General features: G+C 44.1%; 1 protein-coding gene across 1 annotated transcript in view; it reads right to left on the reverse strand.

Moving 5' to 3' along the window:
* Positions 1-5,489: 5,489 nt before the first annotated feature.
* EPC2 (enhancer of polycomb homolog 2) overlaps positions 5,490-21,965 on the reverse strand; it is a 75,093-nt gene continuing 58,617 nt past the window's right edge. Inside the window, exons 2-14 of the mRNA XM_044303236.1 lie at positions 21,492-21,651; positions 19,707-19,852; positions 18,829-19,035; positions 18,556-18,704; positions 18,300-18,432; positions 17,152-17,343; positions 16,980-17,069; positions 15,499-15,635; positions 14,734-15,059; positions 13,261-13,397; positions 12,166-12,328; positions 11,426-11,759; positions 5,490-6,232 (exon numbers count right to left, since the gene is read on the reverse strand). Coding sequence (XP_044159171.1) covers positions 6,160-6,232; positions 11,426-11,759; positions 12,166-12,328; positions 13,261-13,397; positions 14,734-15,059; positions 15,499-15,635; positions 16,980-17,069; positions 17,152-17,343; positions 18,300-18,432; positions 18,556-18,704; positions 18,829-19,035; positions 19,707-19,852; positions 21,492-21,651 — 2,247 coding nt within the window. The 3' untranslated portion in view covers positions 5,490-6,159. The remainder of the gene's footprint in view (positions 6,233-11,425; positions 11,760-12,165; positions 12,329-13,260; positions 13,398-14,733; positions 15,060-15,498; positions 15,636-16,979; positions 17,070-17,151; positions 17,344-18,299; positions 18,433-18,555; positions 18,705-18,828; positions 19,036-19,706; positions 19,853-21,491; positions 21,652-21,965) is intronic.

The following is a 21,965-nucleotide window of genomic DNA, read 5'->3' on the forward strand; positions in this document are numbered from 1 at the left end:
GACGTTTCTTTTTTTTTTTTTGCAAACCCGTAGAAATGAATAGGTCCGTGTGGCATCCTCAAAAAATGCAGATCAGACGGATGCAATATACGGTCATGTGACTCATGTGCATACGTCCTTAATCCACTGTTTTTGTGACTGCGATAGAAATGAATGGAGAGAGGCGGGCACCTGTGCAGTCACTTCTCCATATGTTCTCTGCATGGATCTAGTAGCTCCCTCACGGTTGGCACCCGTTCTGGAGATAGGTGCAGGTCTGAAAAATCCAAATCTACCATAAAATTGTCTACGGTGGGAATACCCCTTTAAATTGGGGTTGTGATACTGTTTTAGGGCCATCATTATTGACAAACACAACAACAATCATGAATTTAAAAACAAAATTTGCCAAAATGTAAAAACCCTGTATTTCCAGTTTCTCCCCCTCTGATAAGATTCATTCCCGATGAGAGGGTTGTATGCAGGACCTGTAAGGCAGCAGCGCCATAACTACAGCACTTAGGTACCGTGTGTGCTTGCCTATGGCGCTGTATTTCAGAAGATCTCTGTAATATGGCGTCTGAAAGCACGTACGGTACCTTTTCATGTGAAGTCAAAAGACATAAGGTACAGCAGGGCCCAAAGGTGCTACAACTCAGAGGCTGTATGGAGCCACACTACTGGACACGTGCCTTGGGCTGCTTTCACACCGCGTTTGTGGTATGAACAGGGAAAGCTTTTACGTGACTGTAACCCTTATCTGTACACTCATTGGAATGTTACCCATTCATTTTTCTTTTGTTGTATTTTGTGATCTACAGTTTCAAAATTTCAATAAATGACCTTTGAAACATGAATAGGGAAAGCTTCTAGTACAGAAGTCCAACGGATCCATCAGCGTGCAAGTAGGCCGGAATTATACGTCCATATTGCATGGATGTGCTTCGCCTCGACCATGGGTTTAACTGGCCCAAACTCACAGCATCATAGAAATTTCTACATGCTGCGAGTTCGAGTCAGTGAAACCCGCAGGCAAGCTGCGACACATCTGAGTAACGCAGGCCTAGAATTTATCTGGAAAACGAATGCGCTTATCTGGAGCGTCTTTCAGTTCTGTTGGGCTGGTATGGGGTCCACAGAGGTGGTGTTTTCTTTGCTAGAACAAAATAAGGGCCCATTCACAGCACTGTATATTTCAGTCCGTATCCATTCTGCAATATTGCGGACCCATTCATTTTATTGGGGCCAGAAAGGATGCAGACACAGCACACCGTGCGCTGTCTGCATCCGTACTTCTGTTCTGTGGCCCAGAAAAAATAATAATAATAAAGACACAACAGGTCCTATTTTTTGTACGCAATTGGGGTCAAGAATACACATTTCAATCATACGGCTGGCCCTTCTGCAAAATGCGGAACACACATAGCCAGAATCCGTGTGCTGTGGATCCGCAAAAACAGATATGGTCGTGTGAATGAGCCCTTAGGCTGCCTGCACAATTCTCCCCCCCCCAAACCCATCAAATGTGTAGGCACCTATGACATGGCCCTTTTTTTTTTTTTCTTTCTTTGGAAAATCTATTGCGGCTGAGGCTCGGGGAGAACTTCCCATAAATGTTATTTTCAGATGTTCGGAGGCCGTAGACATCAGCACAGATAATAACACAGAGGTCCCTGCTGCATTATTCAGACAGGATTTGTTTTATTAAAATAGTTCTGGAAAAGACGTTCATGTTCATCTTTCATAACCCGGCATTAAATGGGAAAATATACAAGCAGTGTGACGTTCAGATTTTTAATTTCACTAGATCGTCTGCGTAGGAATTACTTGACCCCTGGGGGACTTCTTTTATAACTGGTGCTTGTTCAGCAGATGGATCTGTAGAACCTTAATGAAACAGTGCCCCCTAATGGTCATATGAGCAAGAACATCTTTAAATATTCACCTTAAAGGGATTTTCCAGTACTTAAATACCGATGTAAGCCTTGGGATAAGTCATCGATATCAGATCGGTGGGGGGGGGGGGGGGAGCCTTCCACTTCTGGTGGGTTAAACAGGTGATCAGTTGGGGCACTGGGTTTTGGACCCCCACCAATCAGATATTGATCACCTATCCTGAGGATCGGCCATTAATATCAAAGTCCCGGAAAACGCCCTTTACTTTAGGACACGGGGGTTGTAGCTTCACAGCTGTAGAACCACAGGCTGCAAACCTTGGCCCATCGGCTGGTCAAGAGGTTGCAGACTAGTGACCCACAAGTCTAAAAGAATAGGCTGACAAAATGGTAGCTACCACGTTGGCGATATCACTTATTCATAAAAAATATGATTGGTTGTGACCAATTCTGTGCCAAAAAGGAGAGTGGGCATTGGGCAGGGCTGGTGCCATTCTCGCCATCATAACCCGCAGACCTGGTAGCAACCTTGTATAAGAGTCACTCCACTTTTACAGACTAATTATTTCAGTGGGTTACATGTAAATTCCCAGCGTACGGTTCTAGAGAAGATGCAAAAAAATTAAAGGCTGTAGACACCTTGGAGCCATTTTTTTTTATTGCATTTTGGCCTAAAAATAATTTTTTTCAATTGGCTTTTATTAAAAATGTTCAGCCATTTCTGAGAAACAAGGATTAAAAATCAGTGTATTCAGCAAGCTGTCACTTTGTTTTCTTTGAATCCCGTCATCTGAGGGCTCATGTATACCTCTTCTTATCTCCTGACCTCATAAGCTCTTATTTAATCCATATTCTTATCACTTTGATAAGAATTGAGCCATAATGAGTGCTTTGCTTGAGGTCAGGAGATCAGAGATGAAAGCGACACATGAGCCGCGAGATAACTGGATTCAAAGAAAACACACTGACAGTTTGCAAACACAAGGATTAAAAATTTGTCTGTTTGAAAACGGTCAGTGTGTTTTCTTTGAATCAAGTTCATGTGTCACTTTCATCTCTGATCTCCTGACCTTGAACAAAGCACTCATTATGGCTCAATTCTTATCAAAGTGAATATGGCATAAATAAGTGCTTATGAGGTCAGGAGATCAGGGGTATACATGAGCCCTCAGATGACGGGATTCAAAGAAAACAAAGTGACAGCTTGCTGAATACACTGATTTTTAATCCTTGTTTCTCAGAAACAGCTGAACATTTTTAATAAAAGCCTATAGATATTTTTTTTTTGTTTACCCCAAAATGAGTAAAGTGCAATACAAAATGCCCCCCAAAAGGTGTCCATAGCCTTTAAAGGGGTTTCACGATTTTATGTAAATAAGGATTGTATAAGATTTGACAAAGGGTCTATTATTTTTTCCAGAAACAGCACCACTGTTCTCCATGGGCAGTGCTTGGTATGGCAGCTCAGCCTCACTCACTTGACTGGGGAGGAGCAGCAATACCAGTCTCCGCCATTGGACAAGAGCGGTGCCGTTTCTAGAGGGGAAAAATAAATAAAAAGTATACCCTTTGTCTCATCTTACACAGTTCTTTTAAAGCACTGCAATCTGCCACAGATCTCTGATAGCTGTCAGTAAATGTTAAGATGCACAGCTCATTAGAAAAGAGCTCTGCAGCTGTGCCAGTTGGACTTGATCAGGGCAAATCAAAATAGTTCAGATGTAAAATACATTTCCATACAATGACAGCAAGCAAAGATATGAGGAAAGATTGCACAACTTTTCATAGCACAATGAATATACTTTAGTGGAAAAACAAAAAAAACTCAAAGGGGTTTTCTGGGGGTCTCGCGGCACATGTCCTGAACACACAGAGGGAAGCATACTTACCAACCAGCTTCACTCTCCCACCACTGTGACGCAAGGGGAGCAGGTCACTGCTGCAGCCAGTCATTGCCTGCAGAGGTGTCAAACAATCACTAATCATTGTGAATGTGGTTGCAGCGAGATCCAGCAGGTTTGTATCTCTGCCCACTACTGCAACGCAATAAACTGCGGGTAGCAACGCAACAACATTCACAGTTCGCTGCGATAAAACAGCACAAGATGGCGATCTTATGTTGTGCGGTCACAATTCACCATGTAGCCCTAGCCTTAAAAGGGCTTTCCAAATATTTAACCATATCCCCTATTCACAGGATAGGCGCTAAGTGTCTGATTGTGGGGGTGGGGGCAACTTCTTGGACCAGCACTGACCTTGAGAATGATGGTCCTCCATATGAATGGTACAATGGTCAGGCAGGTGCAATGCTGCTCCATTCATCTGTATGGGACTGACCGAGATAACTGAGGGCTATACTCTGCTTCTCTTCTACGCCTATAGAGATGGATGGAGCGGCAGCGTCCACGCTCGGCCACTGCTCCATTTATAGGTGGGATCTCGTGATCAGTCCTGTGGACAGGCAATACGTTCAAATCCTGGAACATCCCCTTTAATCTTCAGTTCAGTCTTTTATTGTGACCCAATCAAAGGGGTAGGTCCAGGATTATGCCGATTTCTCGAAGAAAGCAGAGATGTTTTTCTAAACCCCTTAAGGTTTTATACCGTGGAATAAAATATTTGTGCAAAGTAGCCAAGATTTTTTTTTTCCTTTTTTTTATTTCCCTGCAGTTTTTACTCATCAAGAACAAGTAACAGGGAAAATTGTCTGAACTAGTGCGACGACGAACAATCTGATAGAGAGGAGAACTACACATCTCATGTACAGGAAAATGGTATAAAAAATACAAAAAAGGTCAAATAAAAAATGTATAAAAAAAATAACCACTAAACATTAGCAAAATGTCCAACAGCTAAGATTCAGACTATTTCAGACCCGTTACTTGCCTTGTTATTACAGGGAACCTCCCAGCATGACCCCCTCCAGGGACGGCTCAATAGGGAACCTCGGATTATTGCAATTCTATGTAATGCAATACCCCCCCCCCCCCCCCCCCCAAAAAAAAAAAAAAAAATCTCTCAAGACTGTTGTTAAGGGTCCATTCACACCTCCGTGGTGTATTGGGGAACCTTAATACACCCGTCTGACACCCCCATAGAACTGCCTATTATTGTCTGCAATTGCGGACAAGAATAGGACATGTTCTATTTTTTTTCCGGAGCCGTGGACCGGAAGTTCGGGGGCCGCGCTACGGAAATGCGGACAGCACACTGTGCTGTCCGCATCCATTCCTGCCCCATAGAGAATTAATAGAACGAGTGCGGACACATTCTATGGATGTGTGAATGGACCCTAAAGCTGAATAAAATATTTAATTCCGAAGGGGGAAAAAATAAAATAAAAAAAATGGTCGTCCCGCTCAGGCGCCGGATGCATTGTTTTCCTTCTCCTTTCATAGACTTTGTGTAGATTGCTCTTATAAACTGGAATTATAAATAGAAATATACATTCAAAATATATGGAAAAAGTGAGTTTCTACATAAATTGTATTTCCGCTGTCTGGATCCATCCCTCCCTTGCGCAGTTTGTAGAAAATACCATTTTGCCTCAAATTTTATGTCTGACAGTGAAGTGCCACTATTAACGAAAAAAAAAAAAAAAAAAAAAGCCAAAAATTGTGAAGCAAAACTTTACATTTCCTTTAGAAAAAAAAAAAAAAGTACAAGAATTTTCTACCGATGAATCTTTAAAGTGGACCCATCGCTTTGCCATAGGCGGAGGCAGCCATCAGAGCTGAAACTCGTCAAGGCGCCTCCCTAACGTCATTGGCTTTTGGGTAGGGGCGCCAAACCTTGGTCCGGCCCGGCCTGCAAATGCACTCGGCATAGGCGACGGGGGCACTTTAACTTTTTAGACACAAGTCAGATTTATTTGTACAAGATACAAAATGTAAACATGGCAAATAAATAGTTAAAACAAGTGATGCAGGACCCCGTTTCATGCTCATGATCCCATTAAAGATTGTTTTTGTTTTTTTTATATCCATTCAGTTGCAAATTCAAGTGCAAAAGCATGATGATGAATATGTACTATTCAAGTAACAGAAATAATATGAATGATACAAATAAACTATTTTACAAGGTAGTGATTTTTCTTCTTCCAATTTTACAAAATGTACACAGAATAGTATATCGGGAAAACATCCCATACACTTCGAGAGTCCATTTAGGTCCATGGTAAGCACGCTCTGGTCCAAAGAGCATTGCAGGTTGCATTTAGGTGGAGGGAAAAAATAATAAAAAATAATGTCTGAAAAAAAGGTCAGGTCAAGTCCATGGTCTGAAGTTATGTCACCTCCATTGCTACTGTTGTGTCTGCGATTCCATTCAGGCCCAACCTCTCTGGTTCATGGTTCTCTCTGCAATGGAAAGGAAAGGCTGTTAGTATGGTCCTCAAGGCTACGCTTCTGAGATATCTCTTCAGGCTCTGTTCACATCTGGGTAGGAGACTGACGCAGATTCTGTTGCTCTTGCAGAATTAAAGGGGTATTCCGGTTGTTTCAAGTTATTATAACTATTAGATTGGTGGGGGGGCCCTACTGCCGAGACCCCCACGATCATGAGAAGTGAACGGAGCGGCTGGTCGCAGATGCCCATGGCCATTCACTTCTATGGGAAACCCGGAGATAGCCAAAGCTGTACCCTGTTATCTCTGGAACTCCCATAGAGACGAATAGAGCGACTGCTCCAGGTGTCTTGTGTAAAACAGCAGGCACCCGGGGGTATGTGGTGCCTGCTGAACGTGTGCCATCTTTAAAGACCCGAAATGCAATGTACATGTCAGTAATGGGTTAAAAGACTCAGGCAACCCCTTTAAGAAGGGAACCTGTCAGGTTGAACATGTCTGAGCTGAAGTGTTCATGTTCTAGAGCAGGAGGAGCCGGGCAGACCGATATATAGTTTTGTGGGGAAAAAATATTCAGTATAACTTATATTTCAGTCATTTAAAGGGGCTTTTTCATGATTTGTTATGCTAATGACCTATCCTCAGGACTATCAGTCCTATCAGTGATTGACAGCCTTCCCTCTATGACTGTGTATATAGAGATAGCTGTCAATCACTGATGAGACCAAATCCTGGACTTCAAAGCCCAGAATGAGCAAGAGTTTAAATGACTTACAAGTTTTACTGAATCTTTTGGAGGTATTCATTCTGTGGGATCTTCTCCAATTATGACCGGCAGGTGGGCCCTGAGGACTGGAGTTGAGGAACACTGCTCTAAAGGATCCGAGGCCTGTCACAGCAATGTCCCTATGGAGACCTGCAGGGCTAACTCCCATAGACTGCAATGGGAATGCTCAGATGATCGCATGTTCAAGTCCCCTAGGACTGCATTCCCCTGAGCCAAGTACAAATAAGCAAAGAGGAATATTGCAGTTGCATTGCCTTTCAAGTTTAATATAGCAGGGGGGGGGGGGGGGGGGGGTCACGCTGGTCTGGGAAGCTGAATGGCTGCATAGAAGACTATAGGGGGCGTCCTGCATTCTCATATGCCAACCACACCTTCAGGTATGCTATACTAATGCTTTTCAGGGCCCCCTCTTCCCTGCAAACCCTTAGATACAGTCTTAAGATGATCTATACAGAAAGCATGCGGAGCGCGGCACCCGACTGACCAACAAACTGAATACAAAACATCTGATGGATCATTTTTTATTTTTATAAAAAAATAAATAAAAAAAAACAAATTGCGAAGACAAGAAATAAATGCAATTACAGGTTCACATACACCAACCATAATCCTAGATACAAAAAAAATATACAGACAGAACACATAAGTGCAAGGAGAGTGTCCCCAGAGGAACGAGGCAGCAAGGAGCAAAATCACAATCCCATTAAAAGCACCAGTATAGCACAGTCATCCTTCTCATTGCCGAGGCAACCACAGACCCCACAGGTATTGGATTCATTTCTTCACGGGCCAGTTATCTGGTGTCAAAGTTGCAACTATTTGGCACAAGCTCTCATGTGTGTATAAGAGGGCGACTTTTTCACAGATCGTGACACTTTAAAAAGTGGGGGTGGATTAGTATAAAGGGCCACAGCGATCCTGGGGTAAAGTAGGACTAAAAGCTGACAGAATAGATGTTTCTGGTGCCCAAAGGTGTCCTAGATTTATTAAAGAGCCTGCTTCTTATTAAATTTGGTGCATCTTACTCCACTAAACCGTTTACCAAAGACTGGGGTCCAAAAGTCAGTCTCCTTATATCTGCTCCATGGTCTAACCAGGCAGGAGAATGGAATAAAAGGGGTAAAAAAAAAAACAAAAAAAAAACACGGCAATTGCCTTTCTAAACCAGCGCCACACTGGTCTGGGGTTAGCGGCTGTCTGGAATAGCAGCTCGGCTTCATGGAAGTGAATAAGGCCGACACAACCAGTACCCAGGAGTCGCGCTGTTTTTGTAGGAAAGCAGCCATTTTTCTAAAGGCTCGTGCACGTGAACGTTGCACGTTTTGCATTCCGCAAAGTCCGTCCCATAATAGAACATTCCTATCCTTTTCCGTAATGCGGACAAGAACGCGATATGTTCAATGACTTTGCGGATGCAACGGAATGGACATACGGATGCGGACCCCTTTTTACCACAATTTCCACTAGGAACCCACAGCAGGTGGCCACACGCGGACCAGCCACATTGTCTAGTGCAGCAGTTAACTGCAAACCTGCAGCAGAAGTCAAAGGAAATGTGTCACCAAAATTACTTTTCTGCCAGTTACAACCAGATTTTAACACCGCTCCTTTCTTTATAATCATTTTGAATTTTCTTACTACAGTTTTTATTTTATTTCCTGAACATGATTATGGAGGCGGCCTTCTTGCCTGAGTTGTTCTTAACAGCATTTAAAGAATTGCTTTACGGCAGCCCCATGGTTCATAGACACAATGGTCTGGAGGGGACCTCATTGACTTCTATGGGAGAGTTTTCTAGACACGCTCTGTGACCTGTGCAGAGGTCAGTAGGTAGTAGATAAGCTGTGATATCACCTAGGGATGTCCCGGTACAGATACCAGTATCGGGACAGATGCTGGACATTCGCAGAGTACTTGTACTCGTGCAAATGTCCCCGATACCACTGCCGATACCTGCTGGCCGCTTGCGGCGGCGCTCAGCAGTTCGGTGTGGGGGAAGGAATTCTGTGACTCGCATTACCGGCACCCGACCTTTGAGAGGATGCTGTGATCCGCGCAATTAACCCCTCAGGTGTGGCACCTGAGGGGTTAATTGCACGGATCACAGCGTCCTCTCAGAGGTCGTGTGCCGGTAATATTCTGGGACTCCCAGGCTATGAGCGGTGCGCTACGATTGGCCAGCGCTGCAGCAAGGGCCAACCCTAAGGCCCCTTTCACACGGGTGTCTTATTTTTGGCCCGGATAAGAGGCGGGTGCGTTGCGGGAAAATGCACGATTTTTCCACGCAAGTGCAAAACAATGTAATGCGTTTTGCACTCACGTGAGAAAAATCGCGCATGTTTGGTACCCAAATACGAACTTCTTCACAGAAGTTCGGACTTGGGATTGATGTTCTGAAGATTGTATTATTTTCCCTTATAACATGGTTATAAGGGAAAATAATAGCATTCTGAATACAGAATGCATAGTATAAATAGTGCTGGAAGGGTTAAATTTTTTTTTTAAAGAAAGTTAACTCACCTTCTCCTCTTGATCGCGTAGTTCCCGGTCTCTTTACTTCTAGAATGATGAGCTGTGGGCTAAATGACCTTTGGTGACGTCAGATCACATGCTCCAATCACATGGTCCATCACCGTGGTGATGGAGCATGTAATCTGACGTCACCACAGGTCATTTAGCCCACAGCTCATCATTCAAGAAGTAAAGAGACCGGGAACTACGCGATCAAGAGGAGAAGGTGAGTTAACTTTTTTTTTTTAACCCCTCCAGCACTATTATACTATGCATTCTGTAGTCAGAATGCTATTATTTTCCCTTATAACCATGTTATAAGGGAAAATAATACAGTGACTAGACTGTCACCTAGCAACCATGCGTGAAAATCGCACCGCATCCGCACTTGCTTGCGGATGCTATGCGATTTTCACGCACCCCATTCACTTCTATGAAAATCGCACAATATAGAGCATGCTGCGATTTTCACTCAACGCACAAGTGATGCGTGAAAATCAACGCTCATGTGCACACCCCTATAAAAATGAATGGGTCAGGATTCAGTGCGGGTGCAATACGTTCACCGCACGCATCGCACCCGCACGGAAAACTCGCCCGTGTGAAAGGGGCCTAATACAAAAACTACGCCCAGTACAACAGAGGGAGCTGCAGACACCGGAGCCTATACCGGGCGAACGGAGCGGCGCCCAGACATACTAGTAAGTGCAGGGGGGCCCCTGGGCGCCGCTCTGCCCACTGATATAGTTAGTTTTTAAGCTAGTGAAAGGTCCTCTTGTTAGTGAGCAGCATTATACTCACGTGCGCCGTGGCGCCGGGCGCTCCTTCTCATAGGTCTGTGCGGCGCATTGCTAATGCTATAAGCATTAGCAATGCGCCGCACAGACAGAAGAAGGAGCGCTTGGCGGCCACGGCGCACGTGAGTATAATGCTGCTCACTAACATACAATGGCAGCCAGGACTTCTGTAGCATCCTGGCTGCCATGGTAACCGATCGGAGCCCCAACATTACACTGCTGGGACTCCGATTGGAACTGCACACTGCCACCAATGACGGGGGGGGAGGAGGGGGCCCCTGTGGCCACTGCCACCAATGATTAATACTGGGGGGAGGGGGTCGAGTTACCAGAGGGGGCTGATAGAGGCAGAGGGAGAGGCTGGGGTGCTGATCAAAGGCTGGGGGCTGTTTTTTGGACTTTTGGTTGTTCAGTGGTCACAAAATAAATGTGTTATTTATTTAATTGTTATAATTGGTATCGGTGAGTACTTAAAAGTATCGGTACTCGTACTCTGTCTAAAAAAAACAAACAAAAAAAAAAAAAAAATGGTATCGGGACATCCCTAATATCACCTATTGCAAATGGAGGACCCTGTCTTATCTATACACAGAGGTGATATCTGTCATTCTAATCCAGCCTGTAATAAGGAGATAACTGCAGAAAAGTGATTTGTACACAACAGAAAGCGGCGCCTATTATTAGGCTTATTGGCCAGTGCAAAAACTGCAGGTTTTTATTTAAATATAAAGATTGGCAACAAAAATGTGATTTAAACAATAGGTCATTTTCTAATGACACATTCCCTTTAAGGCTCTGTTGACCCTAGAGTATTTATAGCAAATCCATGACAAGCTAGACACCCAACGAGTCCTGATGTGACCCGTGGACTTAAAGGGGGTTTTCCAGACTTATACTGATGACCTATCTTCTGGATAAAAGTCTCAGAGAACCCCTTTAATGTGTAGTGGGGGTCAGCCACATTTCCTGGCGACGTGAATAGCAATGTGGACTGCATTACTATTGCAGTCAGAACCAGAACTCCTGAAGAAATCAAAGATGGCAGTGTTAACAGAGCCTTACATTTACTGGTCATAAGGGGGCAAAAGCAAGTTCAGCTCACAACACACACCTGGCTATGCTGCTGATGGCACTGCTTGGAGTAACCTTTGGCACTCGATCCATGCTGGCAGCAACTGTGGCGAGTTTTAAGGCTGTGGGAGATGGTGCAGAAGTCCTTGTATTGATATGCACATTGACAGGTGACACAACACTGAGGTTGTTGAAGTGAACGGTGTTCGTTAGGCAGGAGTTACTCATAGGAAGAGTCTGGGGACTACTTGTGCACAATGTTGGGATTAAGTGGTTAGAGGTGGGGTGTCCAACTGTCCGAACAAGCTGAACGGTGGAGATCCCTGGGCTGGATGATAGCGCCACGTTTGCAGAGTACAGCGTTTTGTTAGCCCCTGGAAAACATAAGAATAGCATCTGGTAAGCATAAAGACGAGACAGATACACAAATCATTTTTAGGAACATGGATTTCTAAAGAACAGGATGAGACTCAGTTTACATCCATGTACTGAACATAAACCTGGAGAGCACCCCCAGAATACGGATCAAAAAAGTCCCAACTGCGCAATGACAATAAGCCCATTAAAAAAAAATATATATTCTATACCCTGATGCAATTAGGTACATGGAAAACATACATTGCTACTGCAGGAAATTATATGGTTATTATAAGCAACATAAAGAATAAAAATAGATTTTAAAAAGTAGATTGTTGGGAAACCATCAACAAGCAGGTGATGGCTTGCAGACAAACAGCTGACCACATTTTGAAAACCGCTTTCACCGTGGCCTACGCTTACCTCCTGGATGTTGTACGACGCCGTTCAGGTTGCTGTGGCTGGTACTTTGATCCTTGTTCACTTCACTGCGTCCTGGTGTAGGCGAATTAATAACGGCGGATGCAGCAAAGTGGGCACTAGCGGAGTCCAGTGTCTTGGACATGCAGTCAGAATTACCAAGGCCCTAAGGATGATAAAATCAGTTTTCGGAATCAAATAAAAAAGGGACCTCGTGTATTGTATATTCTATACTGAACTCTCCCCTGTTCCTTTTAAAAATCAAGCAAAGTACATCTGATGACCTGTAGATGGTGCTAGCGAGACCTTGTTTGAATTCTCAATTCAGTGCACAAAAGGGATGTTACCACCACAATTAACGGTTTTCAAATATTCATGAACTACAAAAGGGAGTCTGTCACCAGGAAACTCCCTGTTAAAACAAGGCGCTATGCCTTTAGGGCTAGAATACCTGGATTCTGAAGAAAAGGTACTTTTAAACCATATGCAACATTTAATCCATATGCAAATTTGTAGTTAAATGCACTCCGTGCACCCTTGCTCCTCCTCCCTCCCCTTGATGGACAGGGCAGGCAAGATGATCATGCAGGAACCCGGCCTGTCAATCGAGAAGGAGGAGCTGGCAGAAGAAGCAGGAAGAGCATAGGTGCATGGAGAGGCTTGGGCCTGCCTTCGGTGCACTTGACTGTACATTTTCATACAAATTAAAATTGGTCCTACAATGCACTGGGCCTGACTTGACCGTGAATTTCATGGTGACAGATTCCCTTTAAAGAGTGTGTGGGGGTGGGGGAGGTGGGAGTTATCACAAAAATGTAATTTCTAACTTTCTAGGTGAAATGTGTTATGTCAAACAAACCACTCATTTTACTGGGGGAAGGTGCTGTCTGCAACTTTTTTTTTCTGCAGCGACCGCTACAAGGGAAATTTAGTATTAAATGCAGCCATTGCTCGTTAGCGTCCCTTCGGTCAGCCTCCACGAGGGTTAGGAGATCTGTCAAGACGCCCCTTCTGTTCAAGATGCATCACAAACAGGTTAGTGCTGAGAAGTAGAACCCTGCTTCAGGCACAGCACAGGGAACCCGAGCGCTACGGTACCTGTGCGTTTGGATTGATCTGCTGTGACGACTGCTGGGATTGCTGCTTCTGTTGGAGCTGCGCCAGCTGCTGTTTTTGCATCTGTACTAACTGCTGCTGATGCGTCTGGAACTGTTCTTCTGTGATGCCCCCTGTGACTGCAAAACAAGGTGTGTTACTCCACGTATGGAAGAAGCCTGGAAGTGAGGCACCATGAAAAGTCAGAAAATGATATCAAGACACAGTCATAGCCAGGGAATGCGCAGGCCGAATTCTATTGAGCATCTTATGGGCCAGCTTATTTTGGGCCATAACTTATCAAAGCTGTTTGAAGGCTTTGTTTTTGTGGGAACAGCTGTAGGTTTTTATTTACTTTTTCCATTTACTAACATTTTTTGTGATAATCTTTACATTTTACTTAACCAATTCTCCATAATTCGGAGTATTTTATTTTTTTTTTATGACTGCATTTTACTCATTTTGGGCTAAAAATAATTTTTTACTTTATATAAAAAAAAAAAAAAAAAAAAAAAAAAAAAAGTGAGCCATTCTGTTAAAAAGGATTAGCTGTCGAGCTGCGTGTTCCCTTTGTGCCAGTCATTTCATAAACCTCATCTCTAAATTACTAAAAAGGTCATAAACACTTATTTAAGCTCTAAATTTTTAATAAGGTTCAATCAAAAATCCCCAAATGTGTGACATAGCCTTAAACTACTTAATTCAACCGCTCCTATGCACAGAATGTCTATATTACTTACGGTCTCGAAAAACCCTTTTAAGGTTATATTTAACTGCAAATCAGTTCCTTACATCTGAGGAAGTTGTTTAGGTGGCAAGCTTTTGGATTTCTGCAAGCCCATAGGACAGTTGCAGACAATTCTGCAACCTATCTGCCGCATGAGAGTATACCCCAAGGGTACCTGCGCACATTGCGTATTAAGAGTCTTTTTCCCACGCGAATTCTCAAGAGGAAAAAGCGCAGTGTAATACAGTACCAGCAAACTGAACAAAATTGGACAATTCTCATATACAAGTTGCTTTTTTTTTTTTTTCCTGTGCGGAAACTGACTTGCTGTACAGATGTAGAAATCCAAAGCATGTCAATTATATTTGCTTTTTTTTGGTGCAGATTTCACCCTTTCCAAAGAAAGGGTGAGATCTGCTGAAAGTCAGCAACAAATCTGCACCAAAAAACAAAAGTAACAAATGCATTTTTTGGTGCAGAAACACAGAAATCGTAGATTTTCCTCTTGACAGCCGTACCCCAGTAGTGACCCAGGCTGCGCACACACGTGTTCCATCTAACTGCTTCTATAGCCATTGAAGACATCCTCATTCATACTGCTGCACTAAAATGCAACATTTTCCCAGCAAAACTGATCGACAGTGTTACATGTGCTCTATAGTGACAGGAATCACTGACCACATTACTGTCCATCAGCATTGAGCTAACACGACAGAGCTCCATGTGAAACAGAAAGGACAAAATTTTACCTGTCAGTCCGTTCTTGCTGGTGCTCAGTAACGCTCGCTTAATGCTCATGGCATGTCCTACTAGCCTTGAGGTACATTCTTCGCCATCGCCGTCTTGAAAATGTATTCGCCTTGGCTGGAAACACTGCAGTCGACACGACTTAATATTGCTTAAGATATCAGATAGAGACAGTCTGTTTTCACAATGGTTATCGGAAGCATTGGTCCATGAGATATCGGGAGGTGAATGTGCAATTTCGGAAGAGCTTGAAAAAGTAGACAACATTTCGGGGTCAAGCTGCGTTAGGGTGGAGTCGTGCTGTGTGGATAACCGGTCCATTATAACCCTGAAACGCAATGAGAGAGCATAATAATGCTTTAATTCCGTGCATTTGTGAATTCTTTCAAAGTGATGAGATATTTTAGATAAAGCCACACAGGCTAAATGGTTATTCCCATCTTATAATGGGTAGAATAAGCCTTCACCAGCTCGAACCATTCTTAAGAATGAAGGGCTGCAGAGCTGTGTCTACTTCTAAGTTCTTCCTGCACATCGCCGCACCAGCCACCAGCCCTGCTGGCAACTGCGGCACAGCCAAATTCAGTTGGGTGGTTCGGGTGCCACCGAGCAGGGAAAACTTAGAAGGGACGCAGTGCTGTGACACCTTTATTCTCAGGATCGATGAGGGACCAAGAGGTCAGACCCCCCACTGATCGTAAAATGAGGTCATATCCATCACTGGAATACCTCTTTAACCACCCTGAACTAACTGTTAAATCATTTACCTTCCACCTCGGCCCAGTCGTCTTCTTGCAAACCCTATACACCGTCTGGGGACTGTAAGAGTGGTTAAGCAATGCTTATACCGAAGCCTAGCCAATCCTGACAAATCGGAAGGATCATCAATTTGGTCCAATCGTGGCTAAAGAAGAACACAGACCAACAATAAGTATATAGTATATAAATTAAAATACAAAAAAAAGCCTCAACATTAACTCTGTTTGACCATATACTAGAAGCACAGTTCCCTACAAACTGTACACCCCTACAGAGAACCTGTGCTCCTCAGCAGACCTAACTGTACAATGCACCCGAATCGATCTGCCTGATCAAAGAGGAAACTGTGCAGTGGCACAGCTACACCGTCCTCTCGCTCTATTGTTCTCGCTCTTGTTACAACCAGGGCCATGTTGAGCTTGGAGAGGCAAGTAACTACTGGACCCTAGGTATTTAGTATTAACATCCTTCTCTCCCTTAAAGCACCAAAGATACCAGTAACCCTCAAAGCCCTAGACCTCCAGGTATACTGCCATTAACCTCTTCGCTGTCCTAGATCACCAACAATATTGACAATAACATTTTCTTTGCCATAGGTCACCAGGGATGCTGACACCAACACCTAGTGTCACAGACCACCATGGGAGCAGACACTAGCCCCTTCACTGCCCTACACCACCAGAGATATATACAATCTAAACTGTGCTAGACCAGGATGTTGTCTAGTACTATTTGCTTGTATTTTATGTGGCCCTGTATATCTGACTGCTTAAAGGGGGTTTTACCATCACATACAATGAGGGCATATCGCTAGGCTATGCCCCCATTGTCTGATAGGTGCAGGTCCCACCTCTGGGACCCGCACCTACAACATGAATGCACTGCACAGCCACCCTCCATTCATTTCGATGGGGTCGCCGAAAATAGCCGAGTGCTGGCTCGGCCATTTCTGTCTACCCCATAGAAATTAATGGGAGCAGGGGCTGCTCCTATTCACTTGTATGGAAGCAGCGCCTGGTGGTGGACCGACCCCGGGAAACCCCGGGGTCCTCCAGCCACAGCTCTCTCTGCTCCTTTCTCCTTGTAGGTTCGGGTCCCACACCTATCAGACAATTGGGCCAAATCCTAGTGTTATGCCCCCATTGTATGTGATGGAAATACCCCTTTAGATGCTAATTATTAGGAAGCTGTATTATCCAGCTTAGAGAGAACACTGCCCATGTCCCGAACTTTCCCACTCATTTGCTACAGAGGCTTACAGGGAGTACCGACTAGCAGAACACACATTGACACATGTAAAAAGGATGCGTGTCAGGTTCAATACAGCAAAGCTGCAAAACTAGCACAAAGCCCATGGACAGCCTGAGACCATGGTGGAAAGACTAAACATTGCAGAACTTTTTTTTATTTCCTTGCATTTGCTAACTAAACAACGGCAAAAAAGTCACATTTCAGCTTCCTAGATTTTGAAATAAATTGACAGTCTTACGGCATAATACTGGCATCCAGTTCTTCTCCGGAAGGCAAATGGCCCATCGGGGTCATTCTCTTCTTCCAGCTCAGACACCGGAGAGGGTACCTGAAGAATGCACATACATTAGAGCAGCTTTTGCCTTGCAGATCTCCATCTGTAAGATTATAACCCCTGCAATAAGACCAACCTGTGGAAACTCCTCATCATCGGAGCTGTGGAAGTCATACTGCTTGATATCGCTCTTGTTAATTACTGGCAATGGCTCTGAGGCTGGTTGTGGCAGAGGGGTCACAATGGGCTCTGCTTTTGGCTTCTTTGGGTATTTCTTCTTTATCCTGACTACTTCTACATCCTCTTTCAGAGAAGGATGATGATTATTCTAAAAAATAAATTTGCACAATTAATAGCAATCAAAACCCCTTTGCAACAATGAACAAAACTTCTGCATCCCAGCCAAAGCATTGAACACCATTTACATAAACTCCATATCCAACCAAAAATTCTGCATAACTATTAGGGTCCATTCACACGTCCGTAAGTGTTTTGCGGATCCGCAAAACACGGACACCTACAATGTGCGATCCGCAATTTGCGGACCGCACATCACAGACACTATAATAGAAAATGCCTTTTCTGGTCCGCAATTGCGGACAAGAATAGGACATGTTCTATTTTTTTCAGGAACGAAATTGCGGATCCCGAAAAAACAGATGCAGATCCCGAAAATGCGGATCCCTAAAATGTGGACTTGCATCCGTTCCAACCCCATTGAAAGTGAATGGGTCTGCAAATTGCTGAACGAATACGGACCCAAATTATGGACGTGTGAATGGAACCTTAGCATCCTAAAGGGGTTGTGCACCTTTGGGGGTGACTATCACAGCACATTATTTTAAGAGGTTGTCCATCTTTTATTAAGTTATGGTCGATCCTCAGCATAGGCCATCACTAGTTGATCGGCATGGGTCAGACACCCTACACCCCCACTGATCGACAATAGGTCCGGTGCTGGAAGCAGACAGCACCATCCATTTTGTAGTAGACTGAGCTAGTCTCTGCAGCGCTGCTCCCTGTTTGAATGGCTCAAAAGATCACAAACATGACCTGTTCAAATGGGGGATGGACTCCCATTCTTGTGATAGGTGGAGGCCCTAGTGGTCAGATCTCTGTTGATCAGACACTTATTCCTATTCTGTGAATAGGGGATACATTGTCTTAATGGGACAATCCCTTTAATCAATAAGGCAATCTCTGAGAAAATAAAATAGTGGTGCAAAATGGAAGGATGCAGGTGATGTAATAATGGTGGGACAGTAACATTTCTTCATAACATACCTTAGATTTGCTTTCAGAAACTCTGTGATGGTTGCCATTGTGAAGAGACGTTGGAATGGGATGAACCTCCTTCTCGACTTTCGGAATTTTAATTTCATTCAAAATTTCACCTCCAAAGTCGCCCAAATTATACCTATCATAGAAAAGGTAAGGAAAATATAAGAAATTACTGTGTAGAGCAGAGTGAGCGGGTATAGTTGGCTCTTTGGTTGCATATGGCATGATGTAGTAATCAGAAAAAGAAGGAAGATTTCACCTTTTCTCAACCACTTCCAATGTCAAATGCAACAATTCCCGCTTTGTCTTCTCTCTTCTTTTGATCATTTCCAAAATAGTAATGGCTCGGCTAAACTCCCTCCTGAGCTTCAACATCTTCTCATAAGAGGCTTCATCGTTCTTCCGATTCTGCAGGAAATTGTACAAATATTTTACATCAAACAGAAACTGTACAGATTGGAAAAACAGGAATGACAACGGACAACCCATAATTCAGAATGACAAGGAAGAGGCACTTGTGGCAAAAACTGACCTTCCGCGTCTGCATCTTCTCAGTTCTCCGCCGGAATGCAACATACGGGTCATTGTTGGTGGACCCGTCGCGCTTCTCTTGTTTGATTTGGGGGATGAGGGAAGGCCCCCTGCAGTTTTTCCGTTTTCTTACCCAGTAGTCATACACAGATTTGATAAGGTAATCATCCTCGTTTAGCAGCAACTTTGCTTCCTGAAGAGTGACAAGCTGAAAATCGTAATGCAAAGAAGAAGCTATTATATACAAGCAGCAAAATGATATTATACAAATTTCACTACAGCCACCCCCCCCCCCCCCCCCCCCCTGTAATTATCCCAAACCATTTCTGTGTCACTTAAAAGGGTAGAGGGGGTTATCAGATCGATTTCTAAATAAAGGCAAGGTATCGGAATAAAGAAAAAATGTTTACCTCCTGGAGCCCCCTTAGGTCCTGCACCCATAGTGTAATGTTTTAGCTGGAGCAGTGATATGCCACATGTGACTGCTGCAGCCCACCACTGATTCCAGCACAGTGATTGGCTGCAGTGGTCACATGTGGTATATGGAAACATCACTGCTGTAGTCAGGAAAATGGGACGGTGGGGAGTGTTTCAGGACAGAAAGTATATAATATTATACCGATAGCTTCCCTTCCTTCAGAAAAACCCTTTAGATAGGGTTATGTTGCAATTCCCAAAACCGTGGCTGGTAAAAACTGGCACTGGTTTGGAAAGAGAACAAAAACCAGAAGGGACCACAGCTCCATTGTTCTAGGCATCCGGAGAGAAACTTGTGATACATATCATAGGAAACCCCTTGGATTGCTCCGGTTTTGATACGTTCGGCACGCCCGTGAAGATGACCTCTAATACCAATGGTGTACGGTTTCCCCCAATTACCTGATTGGAGCTTGCCTTTTCCAGCCTATCAATCATAGTTTCAAACTGCAGTGGTTTGATTTCCATCTTCCTGTTGAGTCGGTTAAGCAACGTCTCATCTTCCGAGTCCATATCATAATCTGGCTGCTCATTGTCCAGATTAAACGCTACAAGTTAAAATGAATGGAAAGGGGTTAATAAAAAATACTAAAACCAATGGCGAAACTAACAGGCAGAGCAACAAATTTATAACAAAACAAAAAAATTAGTAACCAGGTAAGATATTTTGATTATTAGGATTTTAATTTTGTGCTACTCAATATAAGCTGTATAAATGTCACAGGTCTATTACAATGACCAGACTGTCTTAGGCTACATTCACACGACTGTATGTGTTTTGCAGTCTGCAAAACACGGATACCGGCCGTGTGAATATAGCCGGCCCCATGATAGAAATGCCTATTCTTGTCTGCAAAATTGCAGAACGGATGCGGAGCCAAAAATACGGTCGTGTGAATGCACCCTTATACTAACTTAAAGAGGTTGTCAGGTTTAGAGCTGAACCCGGACAAAAGCTGCCCTTCATTTTCGGGCTTCACATGGGTATGCTAGCTGGAGACTTCCACCTAGCAGTAAGACTTGTGACGTCAAAGGCACAAATGGGCGGTCTTTAGCGCTGCGCTAGGCTGGTTTATAGGTTAGGGCAGCGCTAGAGAGCGCCCATTAGTGCAGGTGACGTCACCGCGATCACTGCTGGGCAGAAGCCTCTACCTAGCATACTGAGAATAAGCCGGGGACGTCAACAGCAGTAAACAAACAGTCCTCGTCCTGCACGCTACAGCGCAGGGAAAGTGCTCCGATTCTCCACTCAAACATAGTAAGAGAGGTTACCGGTATATCGCCTTTAAAAATACACATATATAAATTGCCATTAAAGGGTTATTCCCGCCTCGGACAATTAAGGACGGGTTATAACTGTCTGATAGATGTGGGTCCCGCCTTTAAAAATGGGTTTCCCTGTAATAATTGCATTTTATATAAGGCCCTGCTCCCTGCCGCTCCAATCCTCCACTATCTCCATCTGTATCAGGCTGCGGGCATTAGATAAAACGCAATTATCACCGAAAAACCTCTTTAAAAGGACCCGCACCTATGGGGAAGCCCCCGATCCCTTTTGGAGATGCAGCTGCTGCATCCAGGCAAGGAGTAAATGGAGAGGCGGCCGTATATTCACTTCTATGACAGTTATGGTAGCAGCAAGGAGGCCACTCTCTCCATTCATCCTCCATCTTGAATGTACATGGGTGATGTAAAAAGTCACTAAAGAAAAAAAGAAAAATAAGGAGGAAGATTAAAGAACAAAAAGGATGTGCTGAGGAAGCGAGGCAAGGTGCAAGCACGAAGGCTTTGGCCATTTTCTGAATTTCTCAATCACGGTGGGTCCTCCGACATAATCATAAATAGTGAAATCCTTTAGGAAATCCTTATGAAGGGTCGAGCTTAGCAAAAAACCCAGGGACAACATTTTTGCAGAGCTGCCACGTTACAGCAGGCATATCAAATGAGCGTTCAAAGTTGCTCTTCATCTGGATGGCGCGGTATAATATTACACAGAAACTGGGGAAACGGACGAGACTAGATTGTGAAGAGTCAGTAACTGATCGGCGTCTATACAGAGGGCATTGAGACTTGGCTTCCTGTGTCAGCGGCCAGGTGGCTCACGAGCTCAGAAGCAACAGATGCAGCAGTGTGATAACTGGACGGGTGACAAGGAGGGCGCACCGCCACTTTAAGGGATTTACTTACGCTGAATGTGAATGAACTGCTTGGGCTGTTTAAATTCTCCTTTGTACAGGCGACTGTAGTAGACGACATTGCTCTCGGCTTCGGGGACAGGAATGACCATGGTTTCTTTCTTTTCTCTAAAAACTTGCTGTGCCGAGATAGCGCGCTGTAAGTGATGTTCCTGCAAATGAGAACGGACAGAAGCGAAGATTTAGAGGCATGATAAACCAACGTGTAATGTAATGCTAAAGTAACCAGCTAAGCTCATCACTTCACATAAATATCCTGCAGAGGACAACACAAAAATCTCCTCTCCGAGCATAGGACAAAAGAGCCCGAAACCAGTCACCATCACCCATCAATGCTGAATTATGGCTCGTTCGGCACTACCAGCCTGAAGAAGCGCGCTTCCCTCCCCCCCTCCATTTCGAGGCCGCAAATAATCATGTTGGGGGATCCATCTGGGCTCAGTTCGATGACTGCTGCCGGCTGGGC

The sequence above is a fragment of the Bufo gargarizans genome, chromosome 8 (assembly GCF_014858855.1).
Source record: "Bufo gargarizans isolate SCDJY-AF-19 chromosome 8, ASM1485885v1, whole genome shotgun sequence".
NCBI lineage: Eukaryota > Metazoa > Chordata > Amphibia > Anura > Bufonidae > Bufo > Bufo gargarizans.